At 39.9% G+C, this 25,621-nt stretch overlaps 1 protein-coding gene across 2 annotated transcripts in view; it reads right to left on the bottom strand.

Annotated features, from left to right (window-relative positions):
* The window catches only part of CCDC192 (coiled-coil domain containing 192), a 215,460-nt gene that overhangs the window by 51,551 nt on the left and 138,288 nt on the right, over positions 1 to 25,621 (bottom strand). The window contains exons 6-7 of one of the 2 annotated variants that reach the window (XM_045487571.1): positions 18,018 to 18,150; positions 17,029 to 17,147 (exon numbers count right to left, since the gene is read on the bottom strand). In XM_045487571.1, the coding sequence (XP_045343527.1) occupies positions 17,086 to 17,147; positions 18,018 to 18,150 (195 nt within the window). In that variant the 3' untranslated portion in view covers positions 17,029 to 17,085. Of the gene's footprint in view, positions 1 to 17,028; positions 17,148 to 18,017; positions 18,151 to 25,621 lie in introns of those variants that run through there. The other variant, XM_045487563.1, reaches the window with a different exon arrangement.

The raw sequence follows: 25,621 nt of genomic DNA, 5'->3' as shown, positions 1-25,621 counted from the left end.
CTTTATAATTAAATCTTCTTTTAATGTAAAGTGCTGAGATGGTTGAAGGACAGGAATAAATAAGACCATTTGTGAAGGACCAAAGATTAGATAATCATGATCTAAATGAAAGTAAGCAAGAGTTGACTTGAGCCAGACCACTGAAGGATAAATTCCTAAGAGATCTTGGTATCTATCTTACATCTTGGTATCTAAGACCAGCTTTATGGGAGCATTAGGTCACTGGGGAGAGAATCATAAGGGCTAGGGTAGGATTAGGCAGGATATTATCTAAATATCTGTCTGGAATCTGTCTGTTTATTAATTAAACAAATGTGTGGAAGCACATAGGCATCAAGTGGTATATTGATCAATCACTAAATGAATGAGAGCCCAAGATGTAATCTGGAGTATTGAAACAAAATAAAAAAAAATCATACAGTTGTTGACCAGTAATGAAGCCACAGGATGTCAGGAAGAATTCAGGTAATGGTATGTAGGATGGGCAGGGTCAGGGTGGCTCAAGGCACAGAGTATGGCTAACACAGAAATGCTGGGTACTGGTCCAAAGTGCTAAGTGGAGCAGAGAGACCAGCCAGGTTGAAGAGTAGATGTAAGGGACTTTGGAACTAACGTTCAGTTCAGTTGTACAGGATTGGCCAATTTAATGACAAACTTCTGACGTGAACCATGAGTGTGCCAGATTTTAAGCCATCTAAGTATATGTACATGCTAGCGGTAACAGTTGAAATGCTAAAATAAAAAGTCACAAAAGAGCACAGTTGGAGATATGTCAGAATTAACTGGCTATGATACAGTGTTCAACAATCAGTAATACTTCAAATCATTCCTAGGATTTGACACTCTATTTCAACCTTGAATCCAGAAGCTGAGCTAGTGTCCGCATGGGTATCACTGGCAATCTGAAAGTACAACTGATTTTCTGGCAAATCTGTGATGCAGGTTGGTTTTGAATTTTTCATTTAATAAGCAAACTCATTCCATAACCTAGCAATTCATGAACATACTAAACAATAGAACACCAGGACAGACTCCCATTAAGTTTTATTCAGGATCCATTCATCCATCCAACATTTCATGACTATCAGGCATCAGGCACTGTGCTAGGCTATGGATACAAAGAAAAATAATTATCTCTTGTTTCTCTTCAAGAAAGCTCTAGTCTGTTAGTTAAAAAAAAAAAAAAGAATAAGCAAAGAGATGTTTATAATAGATGTTATGACTTTGGTGTACACAAGTTTTATTGGTTACATAATTCATGGGAGGGCCAAGGAGTAGTTGGGGAGATAGTAATGGTGATGGAAATAGTTGCAAAAGACTTTGTGAAGAAGGATCAGAAGAAAAAGGGAGCAAGGGTAGGGATTTGGGTAAAAGGTTATGACATCTTATGAAAAGGATATAGCTGGTGCAAAGCCTTTAGGTACCAAGCACAGTGGTAATTTGTGGGGAGGGAGGGAAATTCCTAGTAGTTGTGTATGGCTATAGTATTTCAATTATGTTCAAATTTGACTCATTCCATGTAGATTTTATTTTTCTAGTGTAATATTTTTATTATGTTTTTTCCCTTCCTTGATTTGAAGTTCAATCAAGATTTTTTTCATTCTTGCTTAACTTCCATAAGCACCAAATAATGTTTAAAATAATGGATGCATATAATAAATCCAAAAATAATATAAATAAAATTTCACCAAAATAGAAATATACATGTGAAACCAGTCATTAAAAATGGTAAGAGTATTTATTTATTACTTTAAATTAACCAGAAGGGAAGCTCATGTAATTGAGGCAATAAAAGACTGTAGGTCTATCACTTTTATTTGGGAATGTTTTCAAAGAACCAAAGCCTTTTATATAACATAAATAAGAGTGTTCATCAGCATGTGCTCATGGGGAAGGAAAAAATAAAACCTCAAACCAGTTTCTATTTCTTTAAGAATTTATTCTGAACTGAATTCTTACCATCTTGGTACTGCTTTATTGACAAATAAATGAAGGTACTTTATTTTGTTTGCCAATATTCCCACATATACATCATTGTTTAGAGGCCACAGCTTCTGCTAAATAAATTACTTCCCTTTGGCTTTAGATCAAAAGCAACTTCAAAAGAAGGACATCTTTTCTCAAATTCAATTACTGGCTCTTGGGACTTATATGGAAAAGTTATGATTATAAAAAAGAAAAGATAATTCGCTTGCATCTGGAAATGTTTATAGTATTAAGATAGATGGATTGTATAAGGTCTGGTTCTAATATCTTCTTAGGATACAATTAATGAAAGAAAAGCCCAAGCCTCACTTGTAGAGTAGGGAACTCTGTATTTCTCTCAATGTCTCCTGACATTCTCCTGGATTTGTGGTGTTAATTACATTCCACTAACTTTCTCTTCTAAGACCCCACTACTGTTAGCTGAGAAAGTCCTCAAGTAAAATTAATTAGATAAATGTGGCTTCCACTATCTCGTGAAATCCTTTTTGAACCCTAGGTATAGTGATCATATACCTGGGATTCATTAGCATAATCCTGATTTCGCATATTTTTTGAGTATGAATGTAAATTTATATATTAGATCTTATGTCGGTCAGTATCTTGATTTTTAGTTCTAGTAATACGATCATTATAGATAGGTGAGATCTTACAACTTTGAAGTTAAAAGTTTATTTTAAAACTCTAGGTAATCTTTGAAAGATAGTAAACAAAATTAATATATGGATTAATATATGTAACCTTTAAATGAAACTAGTGTCTGGTTGTGGCATACCTTATAAAAAATAAAAGCATATTGAAAATTAACTACCTTTTTATCAGAAATTCACCTAACAACCTAGGATAAGACCGAAGATTTTGGCACTCATCCAGAGTCATAAAGACGTTTTTACTATACAGTGCCATCAAAATTGTTTCTCTGTAGAGCTGGGATAAAGAGACTGGAAGGGCCTGTTTGTCAAATAGGTTGTTGACCTACTGGGATTGGCTTAGAGGATGAGACTTTTACTTGAAGTCAGAATCCTATTATACATAGCTCAGTGTGATAAAACTTTTATTACCTATTATGTTATAAACTTAGGAATATTAGAGTTAAAGAAATGTTAGGATTTTATACAACTGAAAAAGTTTTATCCTATTGACCTGGTTCTTTTAAGCACTTTTTCGGCTCTTGAGGACTCATAATAATTCTTGTTTTTGTCCATACATGATGTCTGTGTGTCTCTACACCATTTCTCTTGCATCCTTTTATTTTCTTGGCCTCAGAAATTGACCTTTTTGAATTCTAATCAGTTTGTAACAATACAGGTTCAGTTTGTGACTGAGGGATCTTCCCACCTTTGTTTGCCAAGTTCTTTTCAGAATCCCCTGGAATGGGAACAGAGCTCTTTCCTTATTCAATAGGGATGGCCAATTAAAAAATGGGCCCTTGGACCATGTTTAGACCATCTTTGTGGAGCAGATGTTCTTTTCTTTTCTTTTTTTTTTTTTCATTATATGAAATTTATTGTCAAATTGGTTTCCATACAACACCCAGTGCTCATCCCAAAAGGTGCCCTCCTCAATACCCATCACCCACCCTCCCCTCCCTCCCACCCCCCATCAACCCTCAGTTTGTTCTCAGTTTTTAAGAGTCTCGTATGCTTTGGCTCTCTCCCTCTCTAACCTCTTTTTTTCCTTCCTCTCCCCCAGGGTCTTCTGTTAAGTTTCTCAGGACCACATAAGAGTGAAAACATATGGTATCTGTCTTTCTCTGTATGGCTTATTTCACTTAGCATCACACTCTCCAATTCCATCCACGTTGCTACAAAGGACCACATTTCATTCTTTCTCATTGTCATGTAGTACTCCATTGTGTATACAAACCACAATTTCTTTATCCTTTCATCAGTTGATGGACATTTAGGCTCTTTCCATAATTTGGCTACTGTTGAGAGTGCTGCTATAAACATTGGGGTACAAGTGCCCCTATGCATCAGTACTCCTGTATCCCTTGGGTAAATTCCTAGCAGTGCTATTGCTGGGTCATAGGGTAGATCTATGTTTAATTTTTTTGAGGAACCTCCACACTGTTTTCCAGAGCGGCTGCACCAGTTTGCATTCCCACCAACAGTGCAAGAGGGTTCCCGTTTCTCCACATCCTCTCCAGCATCTATAGTCTCCTGATTTGTTCATTTTGGCCACTCTGACTGCCGTGAGGTGACATCTGAGTGTGGTTTTGATTTGTATTTCCCTGATAAGGAGCGACGTTGAGCATCTTTTCATGTGCCTGCTGGCCATCTGGATGTCTTCTTCAGAGAAGTGTCTATTCATGTTTTCTGCCCATTTCTTCGCTGGGTTATTTGTTTTTTGGGTGTGGAGTTTGGTGAGCTCTTTATAGATTTTGGATACTAGCCCTTTGTCTGATATGTCATTTGCAAATATCTTTTCCCATTCCGTTGGTTGCCTTTTAGTTTTGTTGGTTGTTTCCTTTGCTGTGCAGAAGCTTTTTATCTTCATAAGGTCCCAGTAGTTCATTTTTGCTTTTAATTCCCTTGCCTTTGGGGATGTGTCAAGTAAGAAATTGCTACGGCTGAGGTCTTTTCCTGCTTTCTCCTCGAGGGTTTTCATGGTTTCCTGTCTCACGTTCAGGTCCTTTATCCATTTTGAGTTTATTTTTGTGAATGGTGTGAGAAAGTGGTCTAGTTTCAACCTTCTGCATGTTGCTGTCCAGTTCTCCCAGCACCATTTGTTAAAGAGACTGTCTTTTTTCCATTGGATGTTCTTTCCTGCTTTGTCAAAGATTAGTTGGCCATACGTTTGTGGGTCTAGTTCTGGGGTTTCTATTCTATTCCATTGGTCTATGTGTCTGTTTTTGTGCCAATACCATGCTGTCTTGATGATTACAGCTTTGTAGTAGAGGCTAAAGTCTGGGATTGTGATGCCTCCTGCTTTGGTCTTCTTCTTCAAAATTACTTTGGCTATTCGGGGCCTTTTGTGGTTCCATATGAATTTTAGGATTGCTTGTTCTAGTTTCGAGAAGAATGCTGGTGCAATTTTGATTGGGATTGCATTGAATGTGTAGATAGCTTTGGGTAGTATTGACATTTTGACAATATTTATTCTTCCAATCCATGAGCATGGAATGTTTTTCCATTTCTTTATATCTTCTTCAATTTCCTTAATAAGCTTTCTATAGTTTTCAGCATACAGATCTTTTACATCTTTGGTTAGATTTATCCCTAGGTATTTTATGCTTCTTGGTGCAATTATGAATGGGATCAGTTTCTTTATTTGTCTTTCTGTTGCTTCATTATTAGTGTATAAGAATGCAACTGATTTCTGTACATTGATTTTTTTATCCGGCAACTTTGCTGAATTCATGTATTAGTTCTATCAGACTTTTGGTGGAGTCTATTGGATTTTCCATGTATAATATCATGTCATCTACAAAAAGTGAAAGCTTAACTTCATCTTTGCCAATTTTGATGCATTTGATTTCCTTTTGTTGTCTGATTGCTGATGCTAGAACGTCCAACACTATGTTAAACAACAGCGATGAGAGTGGACATCCCTGTCGTGTTCCTGATCTCAGGGAAAAAGCTCTCAGTTTTTCCCCATTGAGGATGATATTAGCTGTGGGCTTTTGATAAATGACTTTTATGATGTTTAAGTATGTTCTTCTATCCTGACTTTCTCGAGGGTTTTTATTAAGAAAGAATGCTGAATTTAGTCAAATGCTTTTTCTGCATCGATTGACAGGATCATATGGTTCTTATCTTTTCTTTTATTAATGTGATGTATCACGTTGATTGATTTACAAATGTTGAACCAGCCCTGCATCCCAGGAATGAATCCCACTTGATCATGGTGAATAATTCTTTTTATATGCTGTTGAATTCGATTTGCTAGTATCTTATTGAGAATTTTTGCATCCATATTCATCAGGGATATTGGCCTGTAGTTCTCTTTTGTTACTAGGTCTCTGTCTGGCTTAGGAATCAAAGTAATACTGGCTTCATAGAATGAGTCTGGATGTTTTCCTTCCCTTTCTATTTTTTGGAATAGCTTGAGAAGGATAGGTATTATCTCTGCTTTAAACGTCTGGTAGAACTCCCCTGGGAAGCCATCTGGTCCTGGACTCTTATTTGTTGGGAGATTTTTGATAACTGATCCAATTTCTCCACTGGTTATGGGTCTGTTCTAGCTTTCTATTTCCTCCTGATTGAGTTTTGGAAGCGTATGGGTGTTTAGGAATTTGTCCATTTCTTCCAGGTTGTCCAGTTTGTTGGCATATAATTTTTCATAGTATTCCCTGATAATTGCTTGTATCTCTGAATTCCATTTTCATTAATTCATGAATTCCATTTTCATTCATGATTTTATCTATTTGAGTCATCTCCCTTTTCTTTTTGAGAAGCCTGGCTAGAGGTTTATCAATTTTGTTTATTTTTAAAAAAAACCAGCTCTTGGTTTCATTGATCTGCTCTACAGTTTTGTTTTGTTTTTTGATTCTATATTGTTTATTTCTGCTCTGATCTTTATTATTTCTCTTCTTCTGCTGGATTTAGGCTGTCTTTGCTGTTCTGCTTCTATTTCCTTTAGGTGTGCTGTTAGATTTTGTATTTGGGATTTTTCTTGTTTCTTGAGATAGGCCTCGATTGCAATGCATTTTCCTCTCAGGACTGCCTTCACTGCATCCCAAAGCGTTTGGATTGTTGTATTTTCATTTTCGTTTGTTTCCATATATTTTTAAATTTCTTCTCTAATTGCCTGGTTGACCCATTCACTCTTTAGTAGGGTGTTCTTTAACCTCCATGCTCTTGGAGGTTTTCCAGACTTTTTCCTGTGATTGATTTTAAGCTTCATAGCATTTTGGTCTGAAAGTATGCATGGTAAGATCTCAATTCTTGTATACTTATGAAGGGCTGTTTTGTGACCCAGTATGTGATCTATCTTGGAGAATGTTCCATGTACACTTGAGAAGAAAGTATATTCTGTTGCTTTGGGATGCAGAGTTCTAAATATATCTGTCAAGTCCATCTGATCCAATGTATTATTCAGGGCCCTTGTTTCTTTATTGACCGTGTGTCTAGATGATCTATCCATTTCTGTAAGTGGAGTGTTAAAGTCCCCTGCAATTACCACATTCTTATCAATAAGGTTGCTTGTGTTTGTAATTGTTTTATATATTTGGGGGGCTCTGTATTCGGCACATAGACATTTATAATTGTTAGCTCTTCCTGATGGATAGACCCTGTAATTATTATATAATGCCCTTCTTCATCTCTTGTTACAGCCTTTAATTTAAAGTCTAGTTTGTCTGATATAAGTATGGCTACTCCAGCTTTTTTTGACTTCCAGCAGCATGATAGTTCTCCATCCCCTCACTTTCAATCTGAAGGTGTCCTCCGGTCTAAAATGAGTCTCTTGTAGACAGCAAATAGATGGATCTTGTTTTTTCATCCATTATGATGGCCTGTGTCTTTTGGTTGGCACATTTAGTCCATTTACATTTAGTGTTATTATAGAAAGATATGGGTTTAGAGTCATTGTGATGTGCGTAGGTTTCATGCTTGGAGCGATGTCTCTGGTACTTTGTCTCACAGGATCCCCCTTAGGATCTCTTGTAGGGCTGGTTTAGTGCTGATGAATTCCTTCAGTTTTTGTTTGGGAAGACTTTTATCTCTCCTTCTATTCTAAATGACAGACTTGCTGGATAAAGGATTCTCGGCTGCATATTTTTTCTGTTTATCACATTGAAGATTTCCTGCCATTCCTTTCTGGCCTGCCAAGTGTCAGTAGAGAGATCGGTCATGAGTCTTATCAGTCTCCCTTTATATGTTAGAGCGTGTTTATCCCTAGCTGCTTTCAGAATTTTCTCTTTATCCTTTTATTTTGCCAGTTTCACTATGATATGTCATGCAGAAGATCGATTCAAGTCACGTCTGAAGGGAGTTCTCTGTGCCTCTTGGATTTCAATGCCTTTTTCCTTCCCCACATCCAGGAAGTTTTCAGCTATTATTTCTTCAAGTACACCTTCAGCACCTTTCCCTCTCTCTTCCTCTTCTGGAACACCAATTATGCGTAGATTATTTCTCTTTAGTGCATCACTTACTTCTCTAATTTTCCCCTCATACTCCTGGATTTTTTTATTTCTCTTTTCTCAGCTTCCTCTTTTTCCATAATTTTATCTTCTAGTTCACCTATTCTCTCCACTGCCTCTTCAATCCGAGCCGTGGTTGTTTCCATTTTATTTTGCAGCTCGTTTATAGCATTTTTAGTTCCTCCTGACTGTTCCTTAGTCCCTTGATCTCTGTAGCAATAGATTCTCTGCTGTCGTCTATACTGTTTTCAAGTCCAGCGATTAATTTTATGACTATTATTCTAAATTCACTTTCTGTTATATTGTTTAAATCATTTTTGATCAATTCATTAGCTGTTGTTATTTCCTGGAGATTCTTTTGAGGGGAATTCTTCCTTTTCATCATTTTGGATAGTCCCTGGAGTGGTGCGGAACTGCAGGGCACTTCCCCTGTGCTGTCTCGAATAACTTGAGTTTATGGGCGGGGCCGCAGTCAGACCTGATGTCTGCCCCCAGCCCCCTGCTGGGGCCACAGTCAGACTGGTGTGTACCTTCTCTTCCCCTCTCCTAGGGGCAGAATTCACTGTGGGGTGGTGTGGCCCATCTGGGCTACTTGCACACTGCCAGGCTTGTTGTGTTGGGGATCCGGCGTATTAGCTGCAGTGGATCGGCAAGGTGCACAGGGGTGGGAGGGGCAGGCTCAGCTCGCTTATCCTTCAGTGATCTGCTTCGGGAGGGGCCCTGTGGCACCAGGAGGGAGTCAGACCCACCACCGGAGGGATGGATCCGCAGAAGCACAGCATTGGGTGTTTGGAAGGTGCAAGCAAGTGCCCTGGCAGGAACCAGTTCCCTTTGGGATTTTGGCTGGGGGATGGGTGAGGGAGATGGCGCTGGTGAGCACCTTTGTCCCCTGTCAAGCTGAGCTGTGTCGTCCAGGGCTCAGCAACTCCCCCTCCAGTTGTCCTCCAGCCTTCCCACTCTCTGAGCAGAGCTGTTAACTTATAACCTTCCAGATGTTAAGTCCCGCTTGCTGTCAGAACATACTCCGTCCGGCCCCTCGGCCTTTGCAAGCCAGACTCGGGGGCTCTGCTTTGCCGGTGGGCCGCCCCTCCGCCCCGGCTCCCTCCCGCCAGTCCATGTAGCGCGCACCGCCTCTCCATCCTTCCTACCTTCTTCCATGGCCCTCTCATCTGTGCTTGGCTCCAGAGAATCCATTCTGCTAGTCTTCTGGTGGTTTTCTGGGTTATTCAGGCAGGTGTAGGTGGAATCTAAGTGATACGCAGGACGCAGTAAGCCCAGCATCCTCTTACACCGCCATCTTCCTTTAATCCCTCTGGAGCAGATGTTCTAACAGCGGGCCTCAGTCAAGATGGCAGCTTGACGTTGCAGGACTTCCGGGTCTTACCAGAAAAGCAGAGCAACATTCTCAGCTCTAATTTCTGGGGTGAAGGAAAGCACCTATAGAAGAGCTGTAATGTTTTCAGGGGCGCCTGGGTGGCTCAGTTGGTTGAGCGTCCAACTTCGGCTCAGGTCATGATCTCACGGTCCGTGAGTTCAAGTCCCGTGTCGGGCTCTGGGCTGATGGCTCAGAGCCTGGAGCCTGCTTCAGATTCTGTGTCTCCCTCTCTCTCTGCCCCTCCCCTGTTCATGCTCTGTCTCTCTCTGTCTCAAAAATAAACATTTAAAAAAAAAAAAGAGCTATAATGTTTTCAGATCTTATAGGCACCAAATATTATGCCAGCATAATTAACACACTTTTCCTGGTTCCAGTTGCATATTAAGCAAATCAGGACTGATGCTGTTCCTCTTACATTCACTGTTTATTTCTTCTCAGTTATATGGGTTTTTTGTTGTTGTTGCTGTTGTTTTTGTCTAGCATCAAATTGTGGTTTTATTTGATTGAGGATTTAGTAGGATAATCTGGTACAAGGCAGTATATCTTTAAAAATAAATATTCTTACAGACCACCACAATATGCATAGGGGTATATATCTAATATATACACAAGCGTATATATCTAACACTATCCTACTACCAGAAATCAATCCTGTGCCTTCAAAGAGAAGACACCCACTTTGTTCAGCAGACTCTTGTTCTATGCATTCTTTCTAGAGTATTCGTTCATTCCACCAAAGTTATTCATATTACCAATATAGTTATTCTCTAACTTCAGCCTTGTATCAGGAAACACTGAGTCATCAGAAGAAATAATACTGAGGTTTCTGGGGAATGCAGGAGAGAACATCATTCACTTTTTCTACTTTGGCATCAAGATGTTTGTACCAGGAACAGCTCCAGTGGTGTTGCAACTCTCTGACAATTGTAACCCACAGATTCTTTCATTTATCTTAAGTTGACAAATGTCCATCTGCCAGTGTTTGATAAGGGTTCAACTACTTCTCTGCAAATTTCTAGGAGGAAACACCTTTCTTCTCAGCTCTAGTCTGGGTTCTTTAACAGCATTACCAAACAGCACATGCCCTTATGGTGATCATAGCAGTCTCCATGGTTAAGTAGGAAAACTTTGAAGTTGATCAAGTTCCAATTCCCATGTGCCTTGTTTGACATTAGCTGGCGTTTGCACTATTATCCCACCTCTCAGGATATAGAAGCCAGGAGACTTAAAAAAAAATCCTAAGGGATGGATAGAAGGAAGGATACCATTTCCTGATAATAGTATAATTCCAAAATTAGTCTTACAAACAAAGGAGGGAGGGGACCTTGACATCATTGAATTCCCACAGCTGGTATAGCTACAAAGGTCCAAATTTTGGACCCCTACCAAAAATTTCAGAATGGATCTTCTTACCCTTTGTTAATTATAAAATAAATAGATTTCCAGATCTTTTGCAAAGGAAGGGCCTAAATACGCAGTTGGGAAATGATACAGAGAGAAAGAAGATACATTCTGTACTTAACTGACAAGATGTACCTTATCTTCATATCCTGGGTATTTTCTACAAGTTTGTAAGCTTAACTAAGGTAGATTAAAAAAAATTTTTTTTTCAACGTTTATTTATTTTTGGGACAGAGAGAGACAGCATGAATGGGAGAGGGGCAGAGAGAGAGGGAGACACAGAATCGGAAGCAGGCTCCAGGCTCTGAGCCATCAGCCCAGAGCCCGACGCGGGGCTCGAACTCAGGGACCGCGAGATCGTGACCTGGCTGAAGTCGGACGCCCAACCGACTGCGCCACCCAGGTGCCCCTTAACTAAGGTAGATTAAAGAGGACAATGAGAGGTTTTTTTGGTCTTCTGTCCAGAATGTTTTCCCATCTTTTTTTCTGATACCATTTCCTAACCCTTGACCTCTGGCATGTGACACACTTGTGGTCCATGAAGACATCCCACTGTCTTGACCATAGCCATCAATCCATGGGTAAGAATATGATGTAAGTAGGGTCGATAAAATTCCTGTGTAAGATTCTGAATAGATTCTGTGAGAAAGAAGTTCTGTTCCCCGGAGTTGGAAATAAATTAAGGTTCTTTAGCTGCAAGTATTATAAGCCAATACTGACTACTTAAAGCAAAAAAGCAAAAAAAAAAAAAAAAGGGGCTCCTGGGTGGCGCAGTCGGTTAAGCGTCCGACTTCAGCCAGGTCACGATCTCGCGGTTCGTGAGTTCGAGCCCCGCGTCGGGCTCTGGGCTGATGGCTCAGAGCCTGGAGCCTGTTTCCGATTCTGTGTCTCCCTCTCTCTCTGCCCCTCCCCCGTTCATGCTCTGTCTCTCTTTGTCCCAAAAATAAATAAACGTTGAAAAAAAAAAAAAAAGAATGCTTATTAGGAGAGTAAGATGGCAAGTCACAAGAATCTTCCTGGGCAGGAGGAAAGGGACATTGTGATTAAACAGTCCCATAGGACTTCAGAGAATGGGAGAGGAACACATCTCCCAAGGAAAATCATGCTTCTACCAAAGACAGAAGGAAGTGGCTGTGAGCAGGCAGAAACAGATGTTCACTATAGACCAGGGCAGCCAGGGCGTCTCCGGATCTGTGCCTGCAGTAGCTCAAGTAGAGCTAGTTAGTATCAAAGAAGAGCCGAATGAGCAGTCCACGAACCCTGTGCTTCAGCCTGCTGAAAATAGTTACAGTTGGGTTTTTGTCACTTGCACCCAACAGAGTCCGGAGCAACACCTAGTTTTCATGGGAGTGATTTTCAGGACTAGAGGTTTCTAGAATGTCCTTTTGAAAATTAGAACCACCCTAAATTTGCACGTAGTTAATAAGTCACATTTCTTGGGATCTTCATGATGCATCCCCAAGCTTTTCAGACTCCTGGCGCAGTTGCTTGTCCTTAAGGGGACTTCTGAAATCAGACTTCGGCTGTGGAGTTCTATTTAAGGAAGCCAGCCTATTTCAGGAAGACTTCAGTGGACAAAGGAAGAGACAAACTGACAGGCAATCTCTGAATGAGACCTAGAGATTATAAAGATGAATATAAGCTATTCTCTGCCATAAATATTAAAACTCCTTAGGAACTTCTTAGAAAGTACATCTCGAAGTTACCACTCCTACACTCTCTCACTGTCCCTATTATGACTTGCTGGTGTTTCCTGGTCTACATGTAAAATATCTCACCTTGGAATAGCTTCTGGTATTTGAGGATTCACTGGGAGTGCTTAACAGAATACTCTTTTCTGCAGATGCGGGGATAATCATGTGTATGTTTGAGGGGGAAGATATCTACTTTTTGTTTTCCCAAGTTCTTGTCAGTTTCTGTGATGGCAGCAACACCCTTGACAGCAGTAGGGAAGTACAGGCAGTCTGTTTATGCTCTGGCCAAATATCAGACTGAACCCCATGCAGCCTGATGAAATGGGTGGTGAACAGTGCATTTCAACAATGTTCGAGCATTTGCAACAGTGAGATCCCGGGGCCTTCTTTGTTACATTCTTCGAAAATTCTGGTAAGATAAACATCTGTGTTCAGTAGTGAAAGAATGTTGGTGTAGAACTATCGATCAAGTAATTGGTTCTTAATATGAGGAAGGACAGGCTTATGAAGAGCTGTGCTGAGAGAAAGTCAAAAAGGGCAGGATGGCATTGTTGAAAAAAATCTGGACACAAATGGACAGCTACTCAAGATTGGCCTTACTCCAGCAAATTGGAATATAACCTCTCTCTAAATGCTTGGAACTCCACCAAGTCAAGATTTTATTTGGGCCCAAAGCACTCTCATTAAAATACACTTAAACTTGACAAGGTGTTAGTCATTACATCCCAGTGAGGATTGTTTTAATCACTGTTTTTTTTCCCAGTTGAGATTTCATAGAACATGAAATACACCACATTAACCACCTTAAAGTGTAAAATTCATTCATTTTCCTATATTAACAATGTTAATAATAACCACTGTTACTATTTAATTCCAGAATGTTCTTATCACCCTCAAATCCCAGGGGTTTTTTTGTGTTGTGTTGTTGTTGTTTTGTTTTGTTTTTAACCCCAAGTTTCTATAGGAGCTTTGATCCTAAGGAAGTTTACAGGAAGAGAGAGAATAAGAGGGTTGAGTCCTTGGGGTGGACATCATGATAAAAGATACTCTTGAAAATTTTGGTCCCAGTTGACTGATACAGTTGGTTGATAAAGAGATAAATCTCTTAAATTTTATTTGAACAGTATAGAACAGCAATAGTCTAATCATTAAAATTACTAGTGTTTAAAAACAGCCTTGTGCCAAGTGGGTGATGGGCATTGAGGAGGGCACCTGTTGGGATGAGCACTGGGTATTGTATAGAAACCAATGTGACAATAAATTTCATGTATAAAAAAACAAACAAAAACATCTTTGTGTCACTGAATATCACTGAAATGTCATTCCTTTTCCATGCCTCCTTGAACACAATGGCTAGCTCTATTCAGACACTGAGTCCTGGATAAGCTTGTCCTGGGATCTACCTGCACTAACTGGGAGAATCTTCTGAACAGGAGTAAAATTGAGAGATGACTTAGAATTGATATTGCCGTCACTTGGGCAATGGCAACTTGTATGTGTAGGCTAGATACCTTACTTGGAATACTAGCTGTGCATATTAGGAGAAAAGAATGAAAAGGAAAAAAAAAAATCCAGAACAGTACATTTGTACACTGGCTTGAAATCTCTGAACCAGGTCTCTGATGTTCTGTTAAAAGATAGGAGCCATCACAGCAAGTGATTTTATGCTCATGTACCAACAAGGGGACTTAGTCACCAATGTCTTTTGCATAGGAGCTTTGTCCTTTTAAGCAAAGGAAGCAAAGGACACAAAGATTGTTTCTGAAACTTAACTTTAAGTTCTTGTGTACTAAGGTTTACCCAAAGGCGAGTCTTAAGGGGTACAGTAGGCATTTTAGTGCTTTATGCTGGTAAATAAAGCTGTAAGCACTTCAGATGCAGGCTGTGGAAATGACGGAAGGAATCTGCCTTGGGCTGTGATTATTTGCACAAAGTAAAATCCACAAACAACGCTCAGGCTGTAAGTTTCCTGCTGTGCCAGTTTTATAAGAAAGGTGTTTTTCTTTTCGGTTGAACTTTCCATTGACTTAAATCATTTATTTCCTTGGAGGTAATTTAAGTACATAGCCAATGAAGTAGTTTACTGTGTTGGTGTAAAAAGAAAAGGAAAAAGTTTGGTAACTCACTGTTTGATCCGTGAGAATATGCTTAAAGGTATTCCTAATATTCTGATCAGGAACATCCCTCTGATCAGAAGAGCTGAATGCCAATGTACTATAGATACAGATTTACTTAGAAAATGAACCAAACAAGGAAAAAAATTGCACACTTGGGGAAAAAATATTCTAATTTATTTGGAAATATCTACATCTGCTTGTTAGAACTACAGACATAATCTGTAATTATAACAGAGAAGTAGATTTACGTCAATCCAAGTAGCATGTCATTTAGAATAAAAACTTTTTTGCCCTCTTGCAATTTCAGTTGTTACAATAAGGCAGGCCTTTAGAGTAGGCACCCATGATGACACTTGGTGGAGGATGGAAGGGGATTCCTTTCCCATAGTAGTTTGGTTCGCTCTCCATTTTTATGGGGTCTGAAATTGTACCATTGGGCATTTATTTCTTGGATCATGAAGTCCTTTTGTTCATCAAGAAGAATCTACTCAAAAATTGCCACTACTCATGGGTGGGTGACTCATGAGGCAAGCATTGCATTATATTTTAACTTGACCACTAGTTGAGACTCTATTGGACACGTTGGTTTTGTCCCTTACTCTTTCTTTCTAGTAATGGGTTATCCCTTCCTTTAAGGAAGTGCTTCTCTCCCAGACCAGCCCAGTGCTTCTGTTGGGAGTTGCCAGTCAGAGCATTCTTCTTTTCCACCCTGATTTCCCTCTATCATGCCACCCAGTGGCAGGGTGCATGACCGGAACCTTGCCCAACCGTAGTACCCCACCCTTGGCCACAAAGATTGGGTCATGTCCCTGCATGGGTATCCAACTCAAGCTAGGAAAGAATGCTTTATTGTACCTTTTCTAACTGGGAGTTGGTGGAAAAATGCTTTCTTTTCTCTCTGGAGGAAAGATGGGGACAGCCTCTAGTTGCTTATGGCCACGTTTCCAGTCTCTTCTGACATCCCACTTGAGAGAATGAAGTCTCAATGGAGACAGAAGCAGAGATGAGTGTTGTCAGAATGTTTTGATAGTGTCTGAGACTCTGTATCCATTGGACTATAAGGCTAATGGCATGCCCTTTCTTAGTTTGTTTATGCCAATAAATCACCCTTTCTCCTTAAGCTATTATGACTGGGACATCTGTCATTTGCAAACAGAGGTCTGAGAACTGAAAACAAACATTTTATAAAAGGATACAAGATAACTAGAGGAGGGCTATTGTTCTGGTCTAGACATGTGTGTGGGAGGTGGGTCAACCCTAACTGGTGTGTGTTTAAATGGAGGGCATTGTGTGTTAAAGCTACCGACATCTTTGCAGACTTTACTTTCAAGTGTGTTAAGACGTAGGACAAGGTGACCACAGTCTCTGCAAATGAAAGCCAATATGACTCTGGGGCCACAAGTGCTTTGACAGTCTCCTGGACTATTGAATTCAGGTTGAGGAACATGGGAGTAATGGGAGAGCAAGAAAGTGCAAATATTTGATTTAAGTCAGTCCACTGACTCACTTTTTCAGACAAAAAAAGAAGCAACATATAGGTCCAAAACGAGTCACTCTTTTCATCCCTGATTGACCTTGGAATATCTGCCCTTATTTAAATTTGTAGCTGTTCATAATGCATTCAGGTTTTGTGGATTTTTCTTCTAGTAGCTTAAAAAGAACAAATACAGAGAAAAAAATGGGCACAGAAGGTAGGACTTAATGTTTTCTACCCTCTTTGAACCGTGAGAGTCCCAGTACCTCAGGATAATTTAATTTTGACCTACTCAAATATCAAAAGGACAAAATTAGACAGGTTTTTTCATTAGACAGGTTTTGTCATTAGACAGCAAATGATACTTTTGTCAACGATGAGAATTATATACCTTGCAGTAGTATCTCTTTTCACTAGATGAAAAATATAGTCGATAAGTTGAAAGCTTCTCTCAGGTGAATTGGAGAACTTTCTCCAATGTGCTGTACAATTATTATCAATTTCTTATTACACAACTAACCTGAAATCTGGCCATGGTGCCCTAGGATAAAGACCTTTAAATGGATAATATCGTTGAGTGGATTTTATTCCCTAGGTTTTCATGGTGGCAAAAGCAAATTCATAAGCTATCATTATGTTTTGTGGAAAGAGAAAAACAAATTGACCTTCAGCATTTTTTTTCAAGATGACTGTGTTCCATGCCATTTCATCCCCAGGATAGCACTTTTCAAAATAGAAAATTAAATCCAAACTCATATTAAAAGCTTTACCACATGGCCGGGATGCTGGTGTGTCTCCCTTTCTGGAGCCACCACATCGCCTACTTTCCCCTCCTCCATTTATTTCCACGGTCCTCCTCTTTTTCCAGAATTATTTATGAATAATAAAGGAAACCAGAGGAAGAATAATGGCATGTTTCTGGTTTTACAAGAATGCCACACACGAGAGGAAGACATTTATCCAGGGGCCCACGGTTTTGCAAGAGATCCACCAGGCAGAATGAGGATGGATAGCACTTCTGTAGAACAGAGACAAAATAGCCTTCTGTTCAGAGGTGCATAGGCACACTGGGTAGTGTAAGTGGCTGTCTGGAGGCTGATGGCCTTAGGTGTTGCTCACACTAATCTGAGGCAAAGTAACCAACATCCCTAAGCCTCTGTTTATTGTTTGGGGATCCATAAATGTACTTACTTCAGAGCTTATTCTGAGACTTAAATTCATGTGAAGTGCTTAGCAAAATGCCTGGCACAAAGTATTAAATGGTAACTCATATCATGGCTAATGATGACGGTCTGAGGGGTCTTTTTCCCCCAATGTGTGTTTATAGTCTCTTAGAGAAGACTTGTTAAAGATCTATACCAAAGCGGCTATTAAAATCTTTCTAAACCACCCAGATTTCCTCCTCTCCCAGCCTTGCCTGCTTGGTTCTGGCTCATTCACCTATTGTTTAAACGCTTTTTTTTTTTTTTTTTAACTTCCCTGGGCCTGCCTTAGCCTAGAGGCCTGTCCACACTCATCTCCTCGCTCCACTCAAGAGCTTCATCCGTCGGGTCCTCCTTTGGCTCACCTCCCTCACTGCCGCCCAGCTTGTGCAGAGACACTTATCAGTTCTACCAAGTCCAGCTCTTCAGCCTCAGAGACTTTGCTCTAAGGAACTGCTTATTCATTCTCTGCCTCACTTACAGTGAAAGTGAACCCAGCCTGGAGTCAGTAGTTTGTGTAATGTCACTATTCATGTGGAAAGGAGGTCAGGCCAGGCCAGACCTGCATGCTGTTGGGCCAGTATGCTGCCTGGCACTGTGGCCCTGCTTTTAGCTCTGTTGCCAATAAAACCATATATCTCGCAGGATAGAGGGCCGGCGTGCAACTGTCACGTGGTAATACTGACCTCTAGGGGCTGGCTTTCCTTCACACAGAGTCTTTATCTTCTCATTCAGTTCCAGGACTGTGATGGCAGCCTCTTGCTTAGCTGTTGCCAAATCAGTTTGCAGCTTTTTCAGTTTCCTTTTGTGCTTTAGTTTCTTAAAAAAAAAAAGAGTTTCCATCACTAGAGACCGATGGATCAAAGGAATAAAAAGAACTAATGAAGTCAGGACAAATATGGCCTCGAAGCCCAGCTTACATGAACTGCTCTTGGATTATCTAGCTGAAGCCCTTTCTGAGGTCTGTGACGTGGAGTGCTTGTGACCCTATGGAAGCATTGCGGTAATAAAAACCACTGTCTACATTTGAGTATCTTTTACCCTCTTGAAAGGTTTTCATGTGCATCCGAACCTTGTATTTTGGTCACTTGTAATAGAGGCAATTGGAGATCAACTTTAGTTGGTGGTTGGCATTTTACCACTGAGGTGCCAGTGCCTAAAAGGGTCTGACTTTTTTTCCCAGTCTGCAAGTAAACTCCCGTGAGATAGAGCCTTGCTTCTGTGTCATGTTCCACCCTAACACCATAATGGTTTGTATTCAAATAAACTCTGAAGAGTGTGATGCTAGCATGAAATGCTGATGTTTGCAGATATTTACCATGGTATCTATACAGGGAAAGTGATCAGGGATACAAATGGTTAAGCAGTAGAAGACAGGAATTGCTTGCTATGAAATAATCTGATTGATGACATCTAAACCTTTGAAAGAACTACTTTAGGAAGGTGTTACATAACCCAAGGGTTCACCTTGAGACTTTATGACTACTCCTTTTATGGGTGGCCAAATGAATTTGATTTGTCAAAACCAGATGTAGCTGTCACTACAGAGAAGCCGTCTATTGTGAAAAGTTTCGTATTTGCACTTGGGTGATGCTATCTTTCCACTGATGGGCTCACTTTGCCAAGTCTGTATAGACTGGTAATTAGGAATCCCAGAAAATAAATGACTAACATTTCTTATCAGACCTAAATCTTGAGATAGAGGAAAAGAATGGCTTTTGCACACCAAAGAAAACTTCACATAGAAAACATCAGGTGGTAGGGAATGGCTCCCCCTTTTTTTTTTTTTTTTTTTGAGAGTGAAGCCAGTAAAATCAGTTTTTCAAATATGGGATAGTCATGGACATCCCATTTCATTCATTCATTCATTCATTCATTCATTCATTTTTTTAGAGAGTGAGCTGGGGAGAGGGGCAGAGAGATAAAAAAAAGAGAGAAAGAATCTCAAGCAGGCTCCACGCTGAGCCTGGAACCCAACCCAGAGCTTGATCCCACAACCCTATGACCATGACCTGGGCTGAAATCAGGAGGTGGACACTCAATGGACTGAGCCACCCAGGCCCCCCTAAGCCCCCCATTTTAAAGACAGATCATCTTTTAGACTGAAGCAGGGTTAGGATTTCACGAAAGCTGAATTAACGACATACATATGGCTAAGACAGAATGTGTTATTCAAATGAGCATGGTAGTCATGGAACTTCTAGGGAGTTGGAAGGGTAGAATCTGGCATGGTTCCCCAGCACGGTTCAGTTGAGAGGTGCCCTGATCCACAACATGAGTTCCTGGTTGGTTCAGCAGTTCTCGTAGAGTGTAGTTAGTAGTCACAGACTCATTCCATTATGCTAATTATGAAGCACCCTTTTGGTGTCAGTCATGATGCTGTCCAGTTGTTGAAACATCATTGCTGATAAGGCTCCATGGCACTCACAGCTTCTAACTACTTCCATGCCTCTGAGTCTGTTCATCAAAAGCCTTCACCATCTGGCCCACCCTTAGGGTTAGTTCAGGGAGAAACTGAGCTGATCAAGAAATGCCTGGGTATTTGATAGCTGTGTTTCCCATAGTAAGTTATTACGTTGGCATGTTCATTGTTATCTCCCTATCTTATCAGTTGGTTTCTGTTTGTTCATGAGGACCTCATCCATTGCAGGTCTGGAGTGATAATGCCTCTGAGGCCCTGTGTGATTTTCCATGTCCTGTCCTGATGCTGCTTCAGGACTGTTCCATGCTCAGATTTTTCACCCTTTGTTTTTATCATTTAGAATTTAGGGGCTAGAAAGTGGGAGGAATGATGTTGAAAGTGAGAAAGTAAAGGAAATGAGGGAAAGAATGGCAAAGGGATTCTGAAGACAGTGGTAACTGAACGTGTCAGAAAAAGGGGCACGTGGGTGGCTCAGTTGTTTAGGCGTCTGACTCTTGATTTTGGCTCAGGTCATGATCTCTTGGTTCGTGGGACCAAGCCCCACATCCAGCTCTGTGCTAACAGTGGGGAGCCTGCTTGGAATTCTCTCTAATCTCTCTTTCCTCCCCTCCCCCGCACTCTTTCACAGTGCACATGCTCTCTCTCAAAATAAATAAACTTAAAAAACAGTGTCAGAAAAGAACCAATAATGGCATGCATGCTGACACATTAGAGATTAAGTGTGAGGGTGAATGTACCTTACACTGACCTATATAAAAAAGTTAGGGTGATGGATAGAAAGAGTAACCAATAGACAAGTGACAAATCAGAGTTAGCAAAACAGTAATTTAATCTAGTTATTAAGTATATAGATGTTTACTGTAAAAGTCCTTCAACTTTTCCGTGCTTGGAATTTTCTATAAGGAAATACTGAGAGGAGTAAGAAGAAAAGATTTCATTTCATCACGTTGCTTCTCCCTTAATTTTTTTTTTTTTATCACTTTAGGTTGTTTTATTTTGTGCCCCCCCTTGCTCCCTCCCCACCAAAGAAAACAAAAACAAAAACAAACAAAAAAAAACACCCCACAAATCCTCTAATAAGAATTGCAGGTGGTTTTCTTGGGAGGTAATGAGAAGCAACACTTTGAAGATATATAACATAGAAAGAAAGTAAAGGTTGTGCTAATGAATGGATTTCCACTGTTGTCAAATTGGTCTCTGTCCTACTGGAAAACTTCTTTTTTTTAAATTCGAGTTAGTTAACATATAATGTAGTATTGGCTTCAGGAGTAGAATTTAGGCATTCATCACTTAGATACAACACCCAGTGCTTATCCCAACAAGTGCCCAAACCATTGCCCATTTAGTCCATTCCCCACCCACCTCCCCTCCAGCAACCCTCAGCTTGTTCTCTATTGTTAAGACTCTGTTATGGTTTGCCTCCCTGTTTTTATCTTATTTTACTTTTCCTTCCCTTCCCCTATTTTCACATTTTGCTTCTTAAATTCCACCTTTGAGTGAAATCATAGCCTACTTGTCTTTCTCCGACTTAATTCACTTAGCATAATATACTTTTGTTCCATCCACATTATTGCAAATGGCAAGATTTCATTCTTTTTGATTACTAGTAATATTCCTGTGTGTGTGTGTGTGTGTGTGTGTGTGTGTGTGTGTGTGTGTGTGTGTCTATCATATCTTCTTTATCCGTTCATCAGTTGATGGACATTTGGGCTCTTTCCATAGTTTGGCTGTTGTTGGTAATGCTGCTATAAACATTGGGGTGCATGTTCCCCTTCAAATCAGCATTTTTATATTCTTTGGATAAATACCTAGTAGTACAGTTGCTGGGTCATAGGGTGGTTATATTTTTATCTTTTGGAGAACCTCCATCCTCTCTGCCAAAGGGACTGCACCAGTTTGCATTCCTACCAACAGGGTAAAAACAGTTCCTCACCAACATCTGTTGTTTCCTGAGTTGTTAATTTTAGTCATTCTGACAGGTGTGAGATGGTATCTCATTATGGTTTTGATCTGTATTTCCCTGATGATGAGTGATCTTGAGTATCTTTTCATGGGTCTGTTAGCCACCATGTCTTCTTTGGAAAAGTGTCTATTCAGGTCCTCTGCCCATTTCTTCACTGGATTTTTTTTTTTTTTTTTTTTTTTTGGTGTTGAGTTTGATAAGTTCTTTATAGATTTTGGATATTAAGCCTTTATCCAATATTTCATTGCAAATGTTTTCTCCCATTCTTTTGGTTGCCTTTTAGTTTTGTTAATTGTTTCCTTCACTGTACAGAAGCTTCTTATCTTGATGAGGTCCCAATAGTTCATTTTTGCTTTTGTTTCCCTTGCCTCTGGAGACGTGTTGAGTAAGAAGTTGCTGTGGTCAAAGTCAAAGAGCTTGCTTCCTGTGTTCTCCTCTAGGATTCTGATGGTTTGCTGGCTTCTCCCTTAATTCTTAATAGATGGTATTCACATTCTGAAATTCATTTTGCAGTGATTCATATGCAGATAAGTATTATTTTTTGAAACTTTTCTCAAAGTAGGCATTGATAGTAAATAAACCTAAGCAAAAACTAAATGTAACTTGGAAAGACTCGGTGAGGTGGCCAACAGGGGCTGGCATGGTGTCACCAAGAAAAAGTCTTTATCAAGCTACATTTCTGTTTTGACAGGATGAATTGGTGGATAGAGTGACTTGATGAATATGTGTCAGTGGAAAGACATAATGCTTCTCAATATCAGTTAAACATTTCACCTTTTCAGTTAAAAAAACTTCATTCCTTAAAAAAAATCAAATTTCCAGACCACCTTTTTATCTTCCTCTTATGGTGATTGTATGTTTTGCCTTTATTATTGTTATGATATTTGTATATTTGCCTTATGATCTGAAAAAGTAAGTAAGGATATTTAGTTTGGAGAAGACAGTATACAGGGGAGTCATGACATGTGACTTCAGTGATCTAAGGTACTATTCAAGAGGAGAGGAAGTTGAGTTAAACAGTATTATTTTAGAGATACCTGGGGAACAATGAGTAAAGAAGTCAAGAGAGGCAGATTTTGGCACAATGTGAGAAAGCACCCTCCAATAATCAGGGCTGCATTCATAACAAAGTAGGATGGGTCCTGGCAAAGGCCTCCTGCTCTGGGAATGATCAAGCAGAGACTGGATGAACATCTTCAGGCAGGCCCATGGTAAACTCTGGGACCTGGGTCGGGAGGTAATTAGAGGTTTGGCTTACCCCCAATTCTTTCCACCTCTGGCTTCCTCCAGTCTCTTAGGGGCACAGCACATTTATGAATGGATACCTCAGCCCTCAAAGTCTCTATGATGGGTACAGTTTTCAGGGATCCCTTAAAAACAGCTCTGGAATTTGTGAGATGTTCTGTAGGAAGGCCAAAAAAGGCCTGTGGGGACCTTATTCAAGGATATTATCCTTATTCAGGATAATGTGACCCAAAATGTGCAAACTTTATTATTTAGCTATAATGGAAAGGGACAGGGAAGTTTAGATTTAAACAAAAAATTGAATAAAGAACCTTGATTTGTTCTATTGGGATCTTTTGGTTGTTCGAACCAGTTGTTAAAAGAGTTTAACAACTTTGTCTTTTTTTTTTTTTTTTTTTATTTTCTCCAGACAGAACTGCTGTATGCTATTAATTCATAGATCTAACCAAGCCCTTTGGGCATTTCTAAAAATTCAGTTTGCCAACATGTTTTTTATTAGTCATAGACATCAAATGATTTCAGCAATGATAATATTTTCCTTTGCTTTTTTGGCATTCTTTAGCCAGGCAACCCAAGTGTTGTACTTGAACGTAATTGAGTCTGTTATTGTCTCCTTAGTAACTAGGAACTCCTGTCCATGATTACTGAAAGGACAGGAAGGCTTTATAGCTTGGAGGTAAATTCCTATTACCTTGCTCTTTTCCTACTTCTCCTACAGGGCGGACAGAAGGAGGAAATCATGTATTTGTGCAATGTTTTGAAAAGGAAATATCTATCCATATCACATTGCTGAATAGCTTGCATTATACCAAGTCATCGGGAATTAGAAATCATCAGGGAACTATTTATAGATGAGTTTCATCACAAAGTTGCCAGCATTGTTTAAAATTTCTTGGTCTTTGCACATACTTTGAACTGTGGCCTCAGATTCTAAGCCCAGGCTTTGTCAACTATTGGCCATGAGAAATTGGGCTGGGCTTATGACATGTCCAGGTCCCTAATCCCATGTCACATAGCTGGTGGAGAGTCATTGACATAGCATACAAATGACAGTATCCAGTTCTATAGTTGCAAAGTAGTAGATAGGTCTTCCTCTTTTGTCGTTATTCTTTGAAACACATCAGGGAAACTCTCGACCCTCCACTGAAAACACTAAGGTATCCTTTCTAAAGATGTCTTTGTCACACTTTAGAAAATGAAATTTGTTCTTTAACAAGAGCAAGATTTGTCTTCTTTTCTTTCAAGATTTGTCTTCTTTTCTTTCTCCTTCCCCATCTTCCTCCACTTCCTCCTCTTTCTTCTTCTAAAACAAGCTTTCTGCATAATTGCAGTGATCTTCTCCTCACTTTGGATGGGTAGACAAAACTTGATGTCCTGAAAACAGATATGCAAATAACCTTGATCCATTCCACTGCCAGAGCTGGCCGGATGCCTGGCAGAGTAGGTGGCTGCCTTGGTGGAATGATGTGAGCAGCTTTCTAAAGCCCTACCTCTTGCTGCCTGTGGCATCTATGTCAGGCTTGCCGGAGCATAGCTTCTTCCCACCTTGTCTGAAATCCACCCCATTCAGTCCCCTTCGTTACTTAGCAGAGATAACAAAGACAGGTTTTGTCTCCAGAGGCCACTGATAAAATGCTCACTACCAAGAACATAAAAGAGAATTTGGTTTGAATACAGAACATAGAAGCAGATTTCCCCTTTCATGTCTTTTCTATAATAGCCCATTATTAATAACAAAACTAAAGTGATGATAGTAGCTTTTGGGTACGACTCGGCTTAAAAAAATCAATTTTACAGCTCTTGTTTTGTATTTATGCCATCCTTAGGTAAATATTTTAGAAGTCTAGGAATGGCAAATAGGTGCCTTGTAGTTTCCTTTCTACTCCATGGCAGGCCCTCACTTTGGGGATTTTTTCACCCCAGTTTGCATCAGTGACTTCACAATCCTTAATCCACACTCCCAGCAGCCACTGCTCATTGATGAAACCTAACTGTTATTTATGATCTTGTCTCTGTTTTGTAGGTAAGAGAGTTGAGGGCCCAGGAGAACTTGAGTAGATCATGGTAACCGTAATCTCTTAGTAAGTAGCTAACTTGACTTGAACTGAGTTCTTTTGATTCCAAAGACTGATTTTTCTTCTCAGTGGTAGCATAAAGCTTCACTAATCAATAGCACCATTAATTTTTAAGTTAGTTAAAGCTAACTTTGTTAGTGACACTGAGTGTGAGTGGCTCTGCTTAGTGGAAGTAGAAAGGCAACAAAACAGACTTGGTTATAAAAGAGTGATGCTGAAGTGTGATGGTGAGGCACTTATAACATGGATTGCTATGATATCGCTAGAGAACCTAAGAAATAAAGGAGAGATGTAATGAACCCAGCTAAGGGCTGTCTGTGCCAGGTGTTGCTCTGAGCTCTCTTAGTGTCTTTCATAAAAGGATCTTGGATTGATCCTGGTGATTGTGACCATTTTGTTAGGTCATCTGAAGTGACAAAGAGTAGATCAGATGAAACTTATTTACAAACCACCTTGAATGAAAGACCAATCACAAATGCGAAACAGAGCATAGTCTCCATTAATTTAACAAGGTTACGGGGATTAGTTAATACACAAACCTTTAGGCCTCATCTCAGCCTTGACCAAGAGTGTGGCCCCATGTAA

This window comes from Leopardus geoffroyi, chromosome A1 (genome assembly GCF_018350155.1).
Source record: "Leopardus geoffroyi isolate Oge1 chromosome A1, O.geoffroyi_Oge1_pat1.0, whole genome shotgun sequence".
NCBI classification, from domain to species: domain Eukaryota; kingdom Metazoa; phylum Chordata; class Mammalia; order Carnivora; family Felidae; genus Leopardus; species Leopardus geoffroyi.
Note: the sequence above shows the minus strand (reverse complement) of the source record. Positions and strands in the feature narration are given on the sequence as shown.